The sequence below is a fragment of the Rutilus rutilus genome, assembly GCF_951802725.1.
Source record: "Rutilus rutilus genome assembly, chromosome: 17".
NCBI classification, from domain to species: Eukaryota; Metazoa; Chordata; class Actinopteri; order Cypriniformes; family Leuciscidae; genus Rutilus; species Rutilus rutilus.
The window spans coordinates 27,001,952-27,019,979 of NC_140230.1; the positions used below are offsets into that span (position 1 = coordinate 27,001,952).

Genomic DNA, 18,028 nt, shown 5'->3' on the forward strand with positions numbered 1-18,028 from the left:
ATCTCATTAATGTAATTCAATTAATGCTATTAACCCCCCCCCCCCCCCCCCCTTTTTATTGAACTTGTGTAATGACTTTGAACAGCCACACAATCTTTGTAATGTACCAAGATCAATAAACATTTCAAATAACTTGTTTGACCAAAGCTTAGTTTGGTATAAATTTGACAATGTTCTGAATGCATGTAAAAATTGCTTACAAGATTCACAGACTGGATTTCCAGGAAGAAAAAGTGAGACATTTTAACAGTGGCAGTTAATATGAATGAACTCTCGCAACCAGTGAATATTCTTCCATATTTCCAAACCATTTAGTATAGCTAGAATTTCTAGAACAGTATCTTTTTAGTACATCCAAGCAAATAAATTCTTACATTTAATAACAAATGTAATGACACAGCCAAAGCTCTGAACATTGCAGCATACCAAACATGTTTGAGATTTTCTGACTAAATATCCGATTTAGACATGAAACATTTTGAAAAATGGCATCTGATATTATAAACTTAGACCATTCCAAATCCATAATCTGAGCTCCAGATAGCAGCTAAAATATCTCTCTCAAAGGAAACGTAGTCCTTGTAATGACTAGGAAGCTTGAGAGTTTGATAGCATGTGGAAGACTTGGGTAGGTCTCCATCCACCACCTCGACGTCTAGGCTTCTGGGCAGCACATCCCATCCAGTCCAGAATTTCATTAGAAACCGTAAGATATTACTAGAAGCTGCATTAAAAAAGAAAAAAAAAGAAAAAGGCATTTGTAGCATCACAGATTTACATATTGGATTTAAATGTTAATTAAAAATATGCTAACTGCTCATCGTGATTTCAAAATAAGTTAACCCTCACTCAGCATGTTCTTGTTCAAGAAATTACAGTGGCTGTAGCATTTCTAAATGTCCAAATATACAAAATTAAGTGGACTTTTGATTAAATGTTCTAAGCCAATATTAAACAAGGATTAGATTGCGAGGTAAAGTATAAAGGCAATCATTAGACCACAGGGGTCCTTTGCAGGCTCTTGTTATAATACATAATGTACATAAGTTATATTCTTTATATTATATTGCATTATGTGTTTTAACAGTTTTGTTCTAATAAACCATATGATAATTACTTTTGAACCAGTTATTGTCTCATTGTTATTAATAATTGTTCAAATAACTAGATATATATTCTAAGTCAAGGCTGTTGTTCACTTACAAATGTGTGCTATTTTTATTAATCACAAAAAAATAAATCAGATTGCTCAATTAATTGTCGGAATAATGAACCGACTACTCGAATACCAAAATAATCGTTAGTGACAGCCCTATTAACAGTGCACCCATAGACTGTAAAAAATATGGACAAAGCGTCTGTGACGTCACCCATAGACTTTCTGAAGAACGGTTTTGAAGCCGTTTATGGGGGTATGGGGGGCGCCATCTTGGAAAATCCTAACCCCACCCACCTTCTAGCCAATCCATATATGGGTAAAGGACGCAGCGCGCGTCACTCAGCTCGCTCTGCTACTCCGGTTATCTCTGTGTCTATTTTAGGCAACGAAATATGTAATAAAACACCATACTGCCTCTTTTCGTTTTCATTGAAAGAAATCTTAAACATTATAGCCACACAAATGTGGTTCAGGCAACGCGTATTGATTATATTCACTGCATATAACGTTTGCCTATTTATAACAAAACGAAATATAAAACACAAACCTACCTCTTTTCGTTTAAATATAATATAAAAATATTAAACATTTTTAATATGGTCCAGGCAATATGTGCATTTGTACTAAACAACAGATGTTGCAGTAAACAACATGACAGATCATCTTCGTTTTATTACATTTACATTTATGCATTTGGCAGACGCTTTTATCCAAAGCAACTTACATTGTAGGGCTGGGTATCGATTCAGATGTTACAATTCGATTCGATTTCGATTCTCAAGCTCTAATTCGATTCGATTTCGATTCTCGATTCGATTTTAGTTTGTCCACGAGAGACATAATGGCTTTTGAACGAGCAAAGCATAATAATTGCTCAATAATTGGATGTACAAATGAACACTGAAGGGTCAATACAAAGCTGGGCTTGCTGAACGTCTGAAACTAAAGTCTGGATCAATCTCTTTGGCTCAGCTACACACCTCGGACAAGTAAGTCAACTAATGATATATAAGTGTGTTGCTTTACTGTTTATGGTTAGCTTGTTACACGTAGAATGTGGCTGTCACATGAGCTATGCAGTTTATGTGTGTGAATACACACACTGTAACGCGAGTGTTGTACACTTCTTTGTTATTTGGATAACCGTTTTCCTGTTGGTCATATGGCGCACGCGATATCCGCATTTCAAGATCGCAGAGCTTGATGTAATTGTAATAAGATAAATGACAGACGTTACAGATCTCATGAAAAGGCAACAGTAGGTTAGCGTTAGCTACATGATAATAACTGTAAACCATCCGAATAAAGTACCGTATCCAAACATAATATTTTAAACTTACCATTCGGAAACGTCCTGCTGGAGCTGCTGAGTTGCAGCTTCTCCATCTGGATCAGATTCTGGGTCAAACTGAAATGCTTGAACGACTGCGTGTCTTCGTGCCATTGCAATATATCCAACATAAACAAACATGCATGGTATCGTTGCGCAAGATGGTCAAGGCCACGCCCACCCTCCACCTTGCGCCGCCTTTCTCCTCCTCATTATCATTTAAGGCTAGGCTACAGACACCGAAACGGCCTGTCTGAAGGAAGCTCATTCTGGGACTGGTTTGTAGTGGCTATAATTCTGCACCGAGGCTGAATTTTTGGAAAGAGATTTCAGATACAGTACTAGGGACCACTAAGGTCTATATTAAAGCCTACAAAAAGTAGCATGTCATGGGACCTTTAAAAAAAGAAAAAGAAAAGAAAAAAAAGTGAACAAGTTTTCAAGTGTTTAATTAATAAAAAGAAATTAAGAGCTACAAACCTGTATATTAAACTCTTTTTATTTTAGGTACACTTGGGTACATTAAAACAGAACCCAACTCTATATTTCAAATGCATACAATGAATAGACAGGATTTTGATGCAAGATGAAAAATTTATGCTGAAAATTGGACAAGTCAGAACAGTCGCATGTCTTGATCAAACAGGTTAACAATCCTCACATAAACCCACATATAAAAACGTTGCATATAATATAATATGTGCCCTTCCTGTCTAACAGCTAGGACATACAGAAATTGAATAAAATTATCAAACAGTCTGTGTTGCATTAATTATAAATTATATATTGACTAATCAAAGTTACAAAAGTTCTTTATTCAAGAGCAGTGAGTGTTTTTCTCTGTTCTCTTTGTTCTTTGATTAACTTAAAGGTCCCATGACATGCTACTTTTTGTAGGCTTTAATATAGACCTTAGTGGTCCCTAGTACTGTATCTGAAATCTCTTTCCAAAAATTCAGCCTCGGTGCAGAATTATAGCCACTACAAACCAGTCCCAGAATGAGCTTCCTTCAGACAGGCCGTTTCGGTGTCTGTAGCTTTAAATACTAATGAGGAGGAGAAAGGCGGCGCAAGGTGGAGGGTGGGCGTGGCCTTGACCATCTTGCGCAACGATACCATGCATGTTTGTTTATGTTGGATATATTGCAATGGCACGAAGACACGCAGTCGTTCAAGCATTTCAGTTTGACCCAGAATCTGATCCAGATGGAGAAGCTGCAACTCAGCAGCTCCAGCAGGACGTTTCCGAATGGTAAGTTTAAAATATTATGTTTGAATACGGTACTTTATTCGGATGGTTTACAGTTATTATCATGTAGCTAACGCGAACCTACTGTTGCCTTTTCATGAGAGATCTGTAACGTCTGTATTTATCTTATTACAATTACATCAAGCTCTGCGATCTTGAAATGCGGATATCGCACGCGCCATATAACCAACAGGAAAACGGTTATCCAAATAACAAAGAAGTGTACAACACTCGCGTTACAGTGTGTGTATTCACACACATAAACTGCATAGCTCATGTGACAGCCACATTCTACGTGTAACAAGCTAGGTAACCATAAACAGTAAAGCAACCCACTTATATATCATTAGTTGACTTACTTGTCCGAGGTGTGTAGCTGAGCCAAAGAGATTGATCCAGACTTTAGTTTCAGACGTTCAGCAAGCCCAGCTTTGTATTGACCCTTCAGTGTTCATTTGTACATCCAATTATTGAGCAATTATTATGCTTCGCTCGCTCAAAAGCCATGATATCTCTCGTGGACAAACTAAAATCGCACGCGCGCGTTCCTGTTTCCTAGCTCATTTTCTCATGGGCGAGAAATATCCTCTGGGCGGGCAAAGCAGAGAAAGGGGAGGTAACATTTCTCCTTGTAACGTCATAAAGAGGGGATTCAAGATCAGCCTGATTGAGCCTCCATTTTCTCAAAGGCAGAGAAAGATTGGAAAAGCTCGATTTATACCGATTGAAATTTCTAGAAACTTGGGGACCATATACAGGCTAGGGGAACTCATATTAATGTTAAAAAACCTCAGAAATTGAAAATTTCATGTCATGGGACCTTTAAATGACAGAGATAATTAGTGGCTACAGTGTACTGTCCCTTTAAGACCAGCCGCTGTTGACAGAGACGCGGAACTCACACGCGGACTCATTCTCTCACGAGGCACAACTCTTCACGTTCGTCATAAGACTGCTCTTATGTTATAAAGATACTCGACAAAAATACATTTTGGCATAATTGTGTGTGTTCTTCGTTCAAGCGCGAAAGATAATTCTATTCTGTGCTGTCTTGTGCGCACGCACGATATCATCGCAAGTTTTTCTGTCACAGTCACGACAGCATTTTGGCAGCATTTTGGTCATATAGCCTAATTGCGTATAGGCTTGTCATAGCGATTGCGATATGATTAAACGTGCAGCACTAATTGAGGTTATTTTATGATTTAGATAAAACTACCATAAAATCTCACAGCATTAGCTATAAAATTGAGTTTGCAAGCCTATGAACAGTGGAGGAAAACTAATACATAAAGATGGAAAAAAAATCGATTCTTGGCGTTTGAGAATCGATTTTGAATCGACCACATTTTAAAAAACGATTAATCGAAAAATCGATTTTTTTGCCCAGCCCTATTACATTGCATTATCCTATACATTTATACATAGGTATGTGCAATCCCCTAGGATCAAACCCACAACCTTGCGTTGTTAACGCAATGCTCTTACCACTGAGCTACAGGAAAGCTATTATTAAAATTTAAAATGACAAAACTCAATCAGTCAAACATACAAAGTCAGCGCTCTAGTCTAACCATACAACGGTAAAGTTAAATAGCTTATAAAGTTATGAAACTTCCCCTCAGCCAAAACGATTGGCCAGGGAACGAATTATAGATTCACGAGACCAAAAATCGCCCGTTAGATATACACAAGAGGAATTATATCTCATGTTTAACCACTACATAGACGTCAGAGTCAGCGGCAAACGTCAGAACGACTAGCCGAGGAAAGGCTGTACCAGGCGGGGTACATGAACGCTGAGCGCCCGGTGATCGTCTGGATCTCACAACTGGATCAAATTTTCATAAATCTTTATAAATAAACCACAGATTTGAGCTTTAAACAACTACATTCTCACCTGAAAAACTCTTAAAACTACATTTCATGATACAGAAACAGTAGTATTATATTTTAACTGTGTTAAAAAATGGCGCTTCTTATGTTGTCATTCTCCTTGGCGCAGCCTATGCTCGTTATCAGCTGTCAGTCAAGCTGTCAATCAAAGTTAACCACGCCCTTATTTGTCATACATTTTATATCTAAATACGATCTAAACTAACGAGTTAGAAAAAAATTCACCCCCCTCACAGTTGTCAGGCACTCGGAACCTATCGAAAAATACAATAAAAGTCCATGGGACCAACCGTTAAAAACATGAATTTATGCTGTGAAAACGGACATTTTAACATGGTGGTCTATAGACATTTGCTCCCTTTTGGGACTTCCCTCTAGCGGATTTTCGATGTATTGCAGTTTTTCGCACTTCCGGGTAGGCTTCATTTTTCAGATTAGAATGTTGCTGCTTGAGTGCAACTCAAAAAACAAAATAATAAAAAAAATCCAGCATCTAAAGCAAAAAAATCTGTTGATTTCTCTTATAATTACCATTTCCAATGAAGGTGCGAAGGAATCCAGTGAGCCTACATGTGTCTTCAAGAGAAGCCTCGCTGTCTTCATCATGTGTTGGCCAAAATATCCTCTCTAAAACCATCTGACACATTGACAAAATTATCATTACTTAAGAATTGTAGAGCTCAACAAAATTACATAAATGGTCCATATCTTACCAGTGGGGTGTACACTGTATCACAAGTCCTAGGAAAGAGAAGAGGAATAGTGTCTTTCCTCTCAGTTAGCAAAGGCCAGATCAATGTTTCCTTCAAACCCCGCCGAAGCTGCTTTACTTGCTTGTAAGTTCTTTCAAGGACCTTCACATAATTTAATTTGGATTGGAAACATACATTACATTTCTAAATTTTAAGAGTATTCCAACCAATAGTGCATACTCACTGCATGAATGAGAAGTTTGTCAAGCAGCCATCTTCTGTTCTCTGATGTCACACCAGGCAAATCCCAGGACACTGCAAGGTCTGTAATAGCCCTCTTTTCCTCCTCTGATAATTCACCTGTGCCTTCCAACTGGTCATAAAATAATAATTATATACATTGCCTGGCCAAAAAAAAGTGTCAAAGTTTGGATTTTAATAGGCAAATACTTAAAGAGTCAATCTTGTATTGACAACACAAGAGGTGAGCACTCTGTAAAGTCTCCAGCACATCCAAAAGACTTTCACTGAGGTTAATGTCAGGACTCAGAGGTGCCAATTCACGTGTGAAAATTATTCCTCCTAATAGTCCATTCTTTCACAATTTGAGCCTGTTGAATCTGGACTTTGTCATCCTAGAATATGGCCATGATGTTTATTCCTACATGTGTGTTTAAGAAATGAAAAGCTGCACACTCCATCAATTAGGGTTAGAAGAACTGTTGCCAAACATATAACATGCTAGAAACATAATAATCACTGCAATAATGATCCAATCATAGTCTCTGAAGTATTTGCCTAATAAAATCTAAACAACAACTTTTTTTTGGCTGCATAGTGTATTTGTTTTTGTGTAAGTAAATGTTTTATTCCCAGCTAATATATTTAATGAAAATTAATAAGAGTAAAGATTAACTAACCATCTCTATTACTTGACGGACATCAGTATCCACACAGTCCAGTATATCTATTGTGGCAGTTTCAGGGGGTCCACCAAAAAGCACGTGGATTATTGCTGGGCTTAAACCAGTTAAGCATGGACCACCATGCAGGAATGAGTGTCCGATTATACGGCCTGCCACCACAAAGAAGTCACTATCCAGAAGACTCTGTGATGTTGAGGGTATCAAGTGATCCTTTTCACCCTCAAAAAGAAGTGTTCCTCCGGGCACTTAAAGAAATAAAGCCAATCACCATGTTACAATCCGGCATGCATTACAATAATACAAAATGCAGAAACCTTAATGCATCAACCCTAAGGCCAATGGCAAGTAATTAACTGTTGATGCCAACAAATTGCTGCAAACTTCTTTCAAAGTTATCCCAAGAAAACAGAAAAAGACAGAACATGTATTGTATAGGTCACTAACCAAGTTGTAGTTCAAAACCATGCTGGAGTTTTGACATGATGGTTGCGAAAACATGACGAGTCACACCGTCTCCAATTGCAGGATCCCCTTAAAGGTGTAAGGCTGCTGCCAGTATGTCTGGCCGACCCCTCGATGGAACAAAAGGCCCCCCTGGACATTAACACTTGAACTATCTCCTGCATATGTAACAGGGACCTCGAGACGCAGCACACAGTGCAGTTCACACTCCACACACAATATCTCCCCTTCATTCCCCCTCCGCCTCACCTGAAATACACTGAAAACCTATGCAATGTAAAGTATGTACAAGAAGTATTTATACATGTTTGATATCATCTAAAGTGTCTCAGTGCGCCTGGTAAAATGGTCTCATTTTCCCAACCATAAGGAAAAGCTAAAAGAAGTTATAAAATATGAGAAAAGTGATGTATCCTCTCAAGGTGTTTCCCTCCCCCAGGTCCTCCATTCAGACTGTACCTCCTGTATGTAAAACAAGAACCTACTCAAATACAAATTCTGATCTCCCAGTGTGAATCCCTGAATAGGGAACCAAAATCTAATTATAATGATAGACGGCCATTTGGTAAGAATATTGAATTATCTGGGTATATAAGGAAAAGGTGCAGAAAGTTCGAGGAGTCTGTAGGTTGACTGCCCACACAACCGCATGTGTGTATTTTTCGTTACCAGGTAATAATCTTTACAAATTCTTCGATTCCTGAATTGTTACTATGTTATGATTAACTGATGATTTTATTCTTGCGAATTGGATTTTGAATTATTGCTTCATTACCTGGTCAATAAATTGTAAACGTTTGATTTTATTCTGACTGACTCTGAGATTGTTTCCACTCTTATAGATTATAGGATCCGTATATTTCCACAAGCCTGCGCTAGACATTAGTGACGACTAATACTTGATTATCAGATTCAAGTGTACTTGAATGAGGGGAGCGAGTTATTTCCGTCCAGAATTAGCGAATGCTATTTGATCAACCTGGATTCGGGTGCGTTCCATAACCTCTGTTCTCATTTAAATGTTCCTTTAGATACGTGTACGTGGTTATACCACGGGCTTGACTAAACTAAAGCCATTTTAAGAAAAGTAAGTTGATCGACTAACGTCTTTTATGGTGGTCATGACCTCTACTAAAGTGAAACAATTTGATTAAGTTCCTGAGGTGGCATTCAAGGGGGCTATGTAAGTGTCTGTTATTTTGTACGTGTGAATACGGCAAATCTCAGATGTTTAGCCAATTACCTCTGTTTTGAGAAATCAGACTGGCGAGATTGTGTCGTGCATCCGAAGGACTGCTAAGCGATATAGTTTCCTAAATCTAAACGGGTAAACTATAATCAGAGTTAAAAGAATAATCAGATATTCGTTCACGTTTAATGATACACAGATATCATTAAAACCTTTTCATTTATGGAGTCAGATGAAACGAGCTATTGCATGTAAGAAAATATATTGCATTTAATCTTGTTGTGTTGCGTAAAAGGAAAGACAGTAACGCGCAGAGAAACCTTCCCCGTATTATTGGAGACCTCCATTGGACCAATTAGACGGGCTTACAAAGGCAAAGGTATAACAGGACATTAACGCAAACAAAAATCAGATTCAGAACTGTATCACATTATAGCAGGGGTGTCCAATCCTGCTTGTGGAGGGCCACTGTCCTGCAGAGTTTAGCTCCGACCCTGATTAACCACACCTGATCCAACTAATTAAGACCATTAGACTCACTAAAAACTTCAAGGCAAGTCTGTTGGAGCTAGTTGGAGGTTAAGGCCACATTTACGCGTGGTATTTAGAGAAACGAATATTTCCCCCCCCTACGTTTTCAATAATAACATTGTGCACACAACCTTGTTTTCAAAAAAGTTGTAATTTTAATAAAGTTGCATAAATACGCCGTCGAGCGCCATCATAACTATGTCATAGGGCACTCAAATAACGTTAAACATGACGTTAGGCATTTTCTGGTGCATAATGTGACGTTTGAGAACCCATTTCTCCCAGTTGACACGGCAACACATTGGCGGCGTTATCAGAAATCTCCACTTTGGCCGGAGTTTTTAGAAATAATCGTTTTCTATGATAAAAACAGGGTTTTCTTGTGCGTCTTCCCTTCGTGTAAACATGGCTTAAAGGTGAACTAAGTAACTTTTTTACCTTAACTGAACAGCTTCGGAGTCATTGGAATGGTTATATTACTTATTTCGGGTTGAATGGTGGTCGTTTCGCACCCCCCTGGTGCCCGTGAGCGGAAAATCCGCACTTGCAACTTTGAGCCGGCGGGCCGCCGCGTCAGGAAGCATCGCGTGATATCAGGTCTCGCGATGTAAACAATTGCTTTACGGCCAAAAGAAATCTGCTAAAATGCTGTCATTATTGCGCTCCCTCATGCTGTTCGAACCCGAATGAAGAAGATGTTTTAAAGAATGTCCCATCTGCTTTAATGTCGTTGCTCTGCTGGTGTCTGAGAATTGGCAACGAGTTTTTACAACAGTGTTGTCAAATATCTATTCTGAAGCTGTGGGGGGAGCTCTAGAGAGAAACCTGTGAGCAAAAAGCGAGAATACAGCGAAGAAATCCCGGAACTACTGAGCCCTGCTTTAACTCTGCAGGACAGTGGCCCTTCAGGAGCAGGGCTGGACACCCCTGTATTATAGGATTTACTTTACCTACCATGTAGTGTACATTTTAAAGGACAAGCCCATTCTACTTTTGCCATCTTGTAGAAAGTCAAGATTGCTCTCTCCCTGTCTTCAGGACTGTCTCTCATGTCCATCTGGAAACTGAGCTCCTTTCCCCTTTCATGTGTCTTCAAAAGGTTTTCTCTGTACTTCTTTGAGGCCTCTGTTGCATCTGGCTCAAATTTCCAATCTAAAACCAGAGACATTATCCACAGAAACAAACATTAAAAGGCATATGATCAGGTAAAGAAAAAAAAAAAAAACCAAAAAACATGACCCGTAATCTTTGAAGACCGTAGGCACATGTTGTGTTTTCAAATGAACATTATGAGATTTGCTTTTTGTTCTATACCTGTATTTCTCTGCTTAATTTATTAATTGTGGAAATAAATAAATCTAAAAATAAATTAATGCATAATTCAAAGATATATTGTGCAAGTCAACTATACAAACCATCAAGTTCAGTGCTCTCTTCATCTATTGTGATGAGCTGTGAAACTGTCATGCTTTCCTGATCTTGCATTGTGCAGTAACTGGTGCTGGGATTTACATCATTTCTTTCCTGCCTCACAACTGTACTTTCAGTGCTGCTTGAAGTGGCCCTTTCTGTAGCTCTCTCACTCACTACCTCAACACTGACCTCCACTGACCTTCAGAAAAGGGGTAAACACAGACTGTTTAAAGGGATAGTTCATGCAAAAATGGAAACTCTGTCATCAATTCATCCCTCTCATGTTGTTCCAGAACACAAATGAAGGTCTTTTTAATGAAATATGAGTTCTCAATGGACACTATTCTGTCTAATGGAGGGACAGTCAGATTTATCTTCATTTGTGTTGTGAAGATGAATGAAAAACGTTTGGGTTTGGTAAGACATGAGGACAAGTAATTAATAAATTTTTAATTTTTGGGTGAATTTAGCCTTTAAATGGTTTAAAAACAACAACAACAACAACAATAATAATAATAATAATAATAATGACATTTTAGTAACTAGGAGGGTTTATATACACTCACCTAAAGGATTATTAGGAACACCTGTTCAATTTCTCATTAATGCAATTATCTAATCAACCAATCACATGGCAGTTGCTTCAATGGATTTAGGGGTGTGCTCCTGGTCCTGTGAGTATTTCACAATCTGCTCAGTTACTGGGATTTTCACGCACAACCATTTCTAGGGTTTACAAAGAATGGTGTGAAAAGGGAAAAACATCCAGTATGCGGCAGTCCTGTGGGTGAAAATGCCTTGTTGATGCTAGAGGTTAGAGGAGAATGGGCCGACTGATTCAAGCTGATAGAAGAGCAACTTTGACTGAAATAACCACTCGTTACAACCGAGGTATGCAGCAAAGCATTTGTGAAGCCACAACACACACAACCTTGAGGCGGATGGGCTACAACAGCAGAAGACCCCACCGGGTACCACTCATCTCCACTACAAATAAGAAAAAGAGGCTACAATTTGCACAAGCTCACCAAAATTGGACAGTTGAAGACTGGAAAAATGTTGCCTGGTCTGATGAGTCTCGATTTCTGTTGAGACATTCAGATGGTAGAGTCAGAATTTGGCGTAAACAGAATGAGAACATGGATCCATCATGCCTTGTTACCACTGTGCAGGCTGGTGGTGGTGGTGTAATGGTGTGGGGGATGTTTTCTTGGCACACTTTAGGCCTCTTAGTGCCAATTGGGCATCGTTTAAATGCCACGGCCTCCCAGAGCATTGTTTCTGACCATGTCCATCCCTTTATGACCACCATGTACCCATCCTCTGATGGCTACTTCCAGCAGGATAATGCACCATGTCACAAAGCTCGAATCATTTCAAATTGGTTTCTTGAACATGACAATGAGTTCACTGTACTAAAATGGCCCCCACAGTCACCAGATCTCAACCCAATAGAGCATCTTTGGGATGTGGTGGAACGGGAGCTTCGTGCCCTGGATGTGCATCCCACAAATCTCCATCAACTGCAAGACGCTATCCTATCAATATGGGCCAACATTTCTAAAGAATGCTTTCAGCGCCTTGTTGAATCAATGCCACGTAGAATTAAGGCAGTTCTGAAGGCGAAAGGGGGTCAAACACAGTATTAGTATGGTGTTCCTAATAATCCTTTAGGTGAGTGTATACATTGACTGGTTCAAACTGACAAAGTCTACTGTAATTCAATAGATAATAGTTCTGTCCTGTAAACCCAAAACAATGATAAATAAACATTTCCATAAGAGACTCCATTTAAAAAATAAAACCTCAAATACCTCCCGCACTCATCACTGTGAGACTTGATAGCTGCAAAGGAAAATTCGTCTCCACACACAACACATTTCTGAGGTGGTCCAATTAACTCATCTCTGCTAGGAAGACTCGCCTGCAAGAAAACATCACAACAAAATAACATGTCATTCATGTTTAATGTAAATGTTAAAACATTCCCTGTTTGAAAGTATGTAACTTACTGGTTCAACTTCAATGTTACGTTGAAGTGGACGAATGAAAATGGTTGCATGACCAATTTGGTTTTGAGGATCTTTCAAATATTTAACATTGTATCCCTCATTTGGACAGGGTATCAGGCTGAGATAACGGCTCCTTGTGTTCCCAGATATTTTTAATAACTCAAACCCACCACCTTGTCTGAGTTTTGGATAAGCCTCCAAGATGACATCCTTAAATTTTTGGGGATCTGCATGGCACCCTTTAATAAAAATAATAATAAAAAGATAAAATGTAAGATACTGGGACAAATCTGACAGTTATCACTTATTTTTGACATACAGTTCAGTTCAGTTTTGAAAGCTCCAGACAACTTCCGTTAAAATTTTATTTAAAATGACTACTGACAGACCGTACTGTTTTTTTAAAAGAATATTTGCAACCAACAGTGTTGGGGCACCACTGAGAACCATATTATTGTGTCCTACTATACTGCCCTACAAAACAAAAGGGCAGTAACTGCATTTTTGGTCAAAAATGAGTTATTATCATTTTCATGACATTCAAGGCATCCTTTGTTATGTGACAAAACATCTTATCTCAAATGTGTGTTGTTTTGGAGAAAAATGGTAATAGTTTTTGGAGAATCTGTAGTTACTGCCTTTTTCCTTGGTATGGTGCCCCGTTTTTGGTAAGTAATACAAAGCAAGTTTACAAAGCAAGAATACAGTAACTGCAAAATAGGGGTAAAATATCAAATTAAATATGAGGATTGATATGTACAAAGAATAAGCTAATATAAAGTAACAAAACAGCCACATGTCCAATAATCTACCTACAACGACTTAGGCTGGATGACAGGATAACTTTAAAGTCGTTTTTCTCAGTTCTGCACTCTGCGTAGTTACTGCCTTTTTGCTTTGTAGGGCAGTATATAAGACAACAGTTAATTAATAATCCAAATGTGTTCAAGAAAACCTTGCTTTTAAACAATAACATTCCAATAAGCTGCTTTTTACATACCTCGAAAGGTGACACGTTTCTCCCCTAACCCAGCAGAGAACAAACTGTCTTTTGCACAGCGACTGGGTACTAATTCTGCATTTTTGTCACCAAGACAGCAAAAGTTATGTGTAAAGCTGCAGGATACTGCTCGACTCATTACAGGCAAGCTTGTTCGTCTTGCAAATCCTCTTCCTCTGTAAGGTGTAAATAGTCTTGCAACTTCAGCTAGAACGTGTAGGAAAGTAAACAAATCAGCCATCATTTTTAAGTGAAGGGGACAATAGTAACAGAAGTGCAATAAAAAAATGTCTGACCTTTGTCAAACTGACATGTTTTATTTTTCTTATTTCTTGCTTTTAGCTGGCAAAAAAAAAAAAAAAAAACTACTGAACAATAACCACTAATTTCTATATTTTATTATTCATTTTCTATGACAATTTTATGATCCAAGTAACTTACTACAAACAGTTGAGCATTAAACGTTTATTTTGCAGGTATGTAAAGTAACATAACTCATTTACAGAGTTATTTATAACCTCTTTATCATGGTCTGGGTGAATACTCGATTCTGATTGGCTGCAGGGTGTCCATTAAAAAGTGATAGAGGACACCTAGTAAAGGAGTTCTGGTGAAACTGACTGTTTACCGTTCGAAATTAATAAATAAATGCGCTGGCTACATCAGCTGCGAGAAACCACTTAAGGGTGTTTGTAAAAACTTTAGATTTCGATTGTAAAACTAATTAAAATATAAACTAATGTTTTAAAAATGTGTTATTTGGCAAGTGACCATGGTATAAGCGGGTTATTCAAGGTGTCCATTGTCAGGTATTAATGGACTTTGGCGGAGGCAACCGTTCACGCCTCGCCGTCGTCCATTAATACCTGACAATGGACACCTCGTCGGGCATTAACCCTTACTTATAACCTCATCAGTAAGATACTGTGTCTGGATTTCATTTTTATTTTTACCCAGTTGACATTGACAATCACAGAACCGAAAAATCCAGGGCCGCGTTTCCAAAAAGGCCTAGCCGTGGACCTATAATAGGGTACGGAGCCCCTAAAGGGACGTGGTGGTGGAAATTTTTTTAGGATGGGAGAGTTTTTTTTTTCAAATCTTTTGCGTTCCCCCGAGAAACTTTGCGTTCCCACGCAAAACTTTTGCGTTCCCACGCAAAGATATTTGCGTTCCCACGCAAAGATATTTGCGTTCCCACGCAAAAGTTTTGCGTTCCCTCGCAAAGATATTTGCGTTCCCACGCAAAACCTGTTTTGAGCTCGGACAGACACTTCCTGTTGTAATGTCCCGCTGGCAGTGTTTCAGAGCTCCGTACGTTAATGGAGCGTTTTATAGTGTTTGAACTTGGACTCAAATATAAAGAAATGCGGTCAGTGCTTAACTGAAGGAGTTCAGTGAAGTTGGCAATATTCACATAGGCTATTCGAACTTCCCTATTCTTGAACTTAACTTTGTTAAAACACAAACGACAACTATTTACAATCACAGTAACCTAGACAACGAGCTATAACCCAATTCTCAAATCCAAATAAGGGGCCGTCTGTAAAGTGCAAATCTCAAAACCCTTCTGCACATTTTATATCATTAAACATATTCAATAGCTTCACTGTGACACACTGTACGGTCAGTACAGTGTGTCACAGTGAAGCTATTGAATATGTTTAATAATATAAAATGTGCAGAATTGTCACCAAATTCAGTTCACACATCACTGCTCTCCTGCTGGTTATACTAGGCCTACATTACTTAGTTTGATAAAAAATGCAGAATTTTTATGATTATTTATTATGAAATAAAAGCAATAACTTCACCCTTTTTAGAAATAAATATAAAATAACTTCACACTCTGTGAAGTGTAGGCTTAAGCCGCCTTTCCACTGCAAACGACAAACGACAGCCGTCGGACCGGAAGTCATTAATTTCCTATGGAGAGACGTACGGGAGCTGCGGGGAGTTCCGATCATATGTGTATGCGGAAATTTCGGATCCGATTTGAGCTTCGGATGCGTTGAAATATCTGAACTTCTGCGGCTAGACCGTATGCGACCGGTCGACCGGATGTGATGTATTCTAATCAAAACTATGAGCGCGAAGCTAGAATTACCAATATTTTAATACTTTAATGTAAACGCTATTCCTGCAAAATGACGGTTATTAATAATTATGGCAGAAAAAAATATTTGTATCATATTAAATCAATATTTATATTGATTAGCTCTATAAAATCGACTGTTTTTAATATATAAGATGTATTGAGGGTCATTTGTTTTGTGTGGATATATTCATGCATGCATTACATTCATTAAAATCATTAATTTTACCATTGTGAATAGCCGAGGGTAACGGTTGCATCACGACCAATTTCAAAGTTCCGTGCGACTGACACCAGGGGGCGAAATGCGACAATCGAATGCGAATGTCGTGCGCAGTGGAAAGGCGGCTTTACATACAGTGTAGGCTACAGTGTAATGCCATCAAATTCAGTAAGCAAATATAATGCAAAAGCTGCGTATAGCCTACCAATATAATTTGTGTAAAGAATAGGCCTACTTATTTTTTATGTGCAATTATTTCCCAAACTATTTGTTGTAGGCCTATAACCAACATTAGAGCAGTGATGTGTCAAGTGTAAACTAAATTTGGTGTGTTACAGTGAAGTTATTGAATATTTTTCATAATATAAAATGTGCAAAAGCAGTGTAGTATGACCAGTGGGTCACCATTGATACTGAATTGGGTGGCACTACAGTTTGTAACATTGAAGTTAATGATTATTCTACTGTGAGTTGATGCTGTAGTCGTTTTTGGGTTATATTGCACTTTGCAGACGGTCCCTTCTAACTTGTCTCTCAGCCGCCTGCTCATAGAGATCAATATTATAAAGCTTGTTTTGATGACAATCAGGTTTTAGCTCGTTGTCTAGGTTACTGTGATTATAAATAGATGTTGTTTGTGTTTCAACAACGTTTAGCTCAAGAATAGGGAACTTCGAATAGCCTATGTGAATATTGCCAAATGCCAACTTCACTGAACTCCTTTAGTTAAGCACTGACCGCATTTCTTTATATTTGAGTCCAAGTTCAAACACTATAAACGCTCCATTAACGTACGGAGCTCTGAAACACTGCCAGCGGGACATTAAACAGGACGTGTCTGTCCGAGCTCAAAACAGGTTTTGCGTGGGAACGCAAAAGTTTTGCGTGGGAACGCAAATATCTTTGCGAGGGAACGCAAAACTTTTGCGTGGGAACGCAAAGTTTCTCGGGAGAACGCAAAACTTTTGCGAGGGAACGCAAAAGATTTGAAAAAAATAAAATTGTCCCATCCCCCAAAATGTTCACCACCACGTCCCTTTAGGGGCTCCGTAATAGGGAAACGCGGCCCTGGATTGCTCCGATTTTCATAGAAGCCATCGGTGGTTGAGAAACGCAACCATTTCAGTCATTTAGAGTGAAGATCTAGTCATTTATTACAGAACAGTCATTAGACTAGAAAACCAACCATCCACTGGGTGTCTGGGTGTCATAAACCCAGCGCCTGACGTCGACGTCGACGCCGACGGTTCCACACTCGATGACGATGCTGAGAGGGATCACATAAGTAGTTTCAGCTTCGTGTTATTATTTCTGGAAAAATAGTTGACGCAACAAAATATTTCGGCATAATGCGATTAGGTGAAAATGACTTACAACTCTCCAGCTGATCTGCCACATCCCGTAGCAAACTTGACAAGGAATTATTTCTTGCCGCCATTCTTTTTTTTTTTCTTCTTTTTTTTGAAAAATCTCCTCTCTATTAGCTAAGCCTGACGATTCTATTCGTGAGCTCTCAACCAATGATGCACTGAAGCTACACAAGGACCGCCTTCCTCATTTCCATGTTACACACAGAAATGTAAAAATAAATGAATCAATAAATAAATAAATAAATCTAAAAATAAATACATGTGGAAATAAATAAATCTATAAATAAATGAATGCATAAATAAATAAATAAATCTAAACAATAAATGTAAGAATAAATATAAAAATATAAAAATAAATAAATAAATAATTAACGAATAAATAAAAGTTAAAACGATTTTTAAAAAATGTAAAAATGTATATAAGCAGAAAATAATACATTAAGGGGAAAAAATAATACAAAAATGAATTTGATTAAAAATG

General features: G+C 38.3%; 1 protein-coding gene across 3 annotated transcripts; it reads right to left on the bottom strand.

The window, feature by feature from the left end:
• Nucleotides 1–504: 504 nt before the first annotated feature.
• Nucleotides 505–17,906, bottom strand: LOC311276121 (uncharacterized protein). 3 transcript variants are annotated; one of them, XM_084385633.1, is made up of 13 exons: nucleotides 17,552–17,896; nucleotides 17,364–17,444; nucleotides 13,860–14,066; nucleotides 12,860–13,098; nucleotides 12,662–12,771; nucleotides 10,850–11,046; nucleotides 10,389–10,586; nucleotides 7,697–7,783; nucleotides 7,247–7,497; nucleotides 6,571–6,699; nucleotides 6,348–6,488; nucleotides 6,166–6,271; nucleotides 505–724 (listed from the first exon to the last, which is right to left on the bottom strand). In XM_084385633.1, exons 1-13 carry the CDS (start codon nucleotides 17,613–17,615, stop codon nucleotides 507–509), a joined length of 2,028 nt encoding a protein of 675 aa, XP_084241759.1. In that variant the 5' UTR covers nucleotides 17,616–17,896; the 3' UTR covers nucleotides 505–506. The 3 variants fall into 3 exon arrangements, with proteins under 3 accessions (XP_084241759.1, XP_084241760.1, XP_084241761.1); XM_084385634.1 differs by adding an exon at nucleotides 14,156–14,201 and having other exon boundaries at nucleotides 17,364–17,895; XM_084385635.1 differs by lacking the exon at nucleotides 505–724 and having other exon boundaries at nucleotides 6,348–6,375; nucleotides 17,552–17,906.
• Between the last annotated feature and the right edge of the window lie 122 nt (nucleotides 17,907–18,028).

What these genes read in the sequence shown, in the direction of transcription:
- LOC311276121 (XM_084385633.1), bottom strand. Translation starts at nt 17,615, where the DNA reads ATGGCGGCAAGAAATAATTCCTTGTCAAGTTTGCTACGGGATGTGGCA. An exon ending in AGAGAGCACTGAACTTGATG is followed by an intron (nt 10,587 to 10,849) that starts GTTTGTATAGTT and finishes CTCTGGTTTTAG; the next exon opens with ATTGGAAATTTGAGCCAGAT. An exon ending in ACAAACTTCTCATTCATGCA is followed by an intron (nt 6,489 to 6,570) that starts GTGAGTATGCAC and finishes AATTATGTGAAG; the next exon opens with GTCCTTGAAAGAACTTACAA.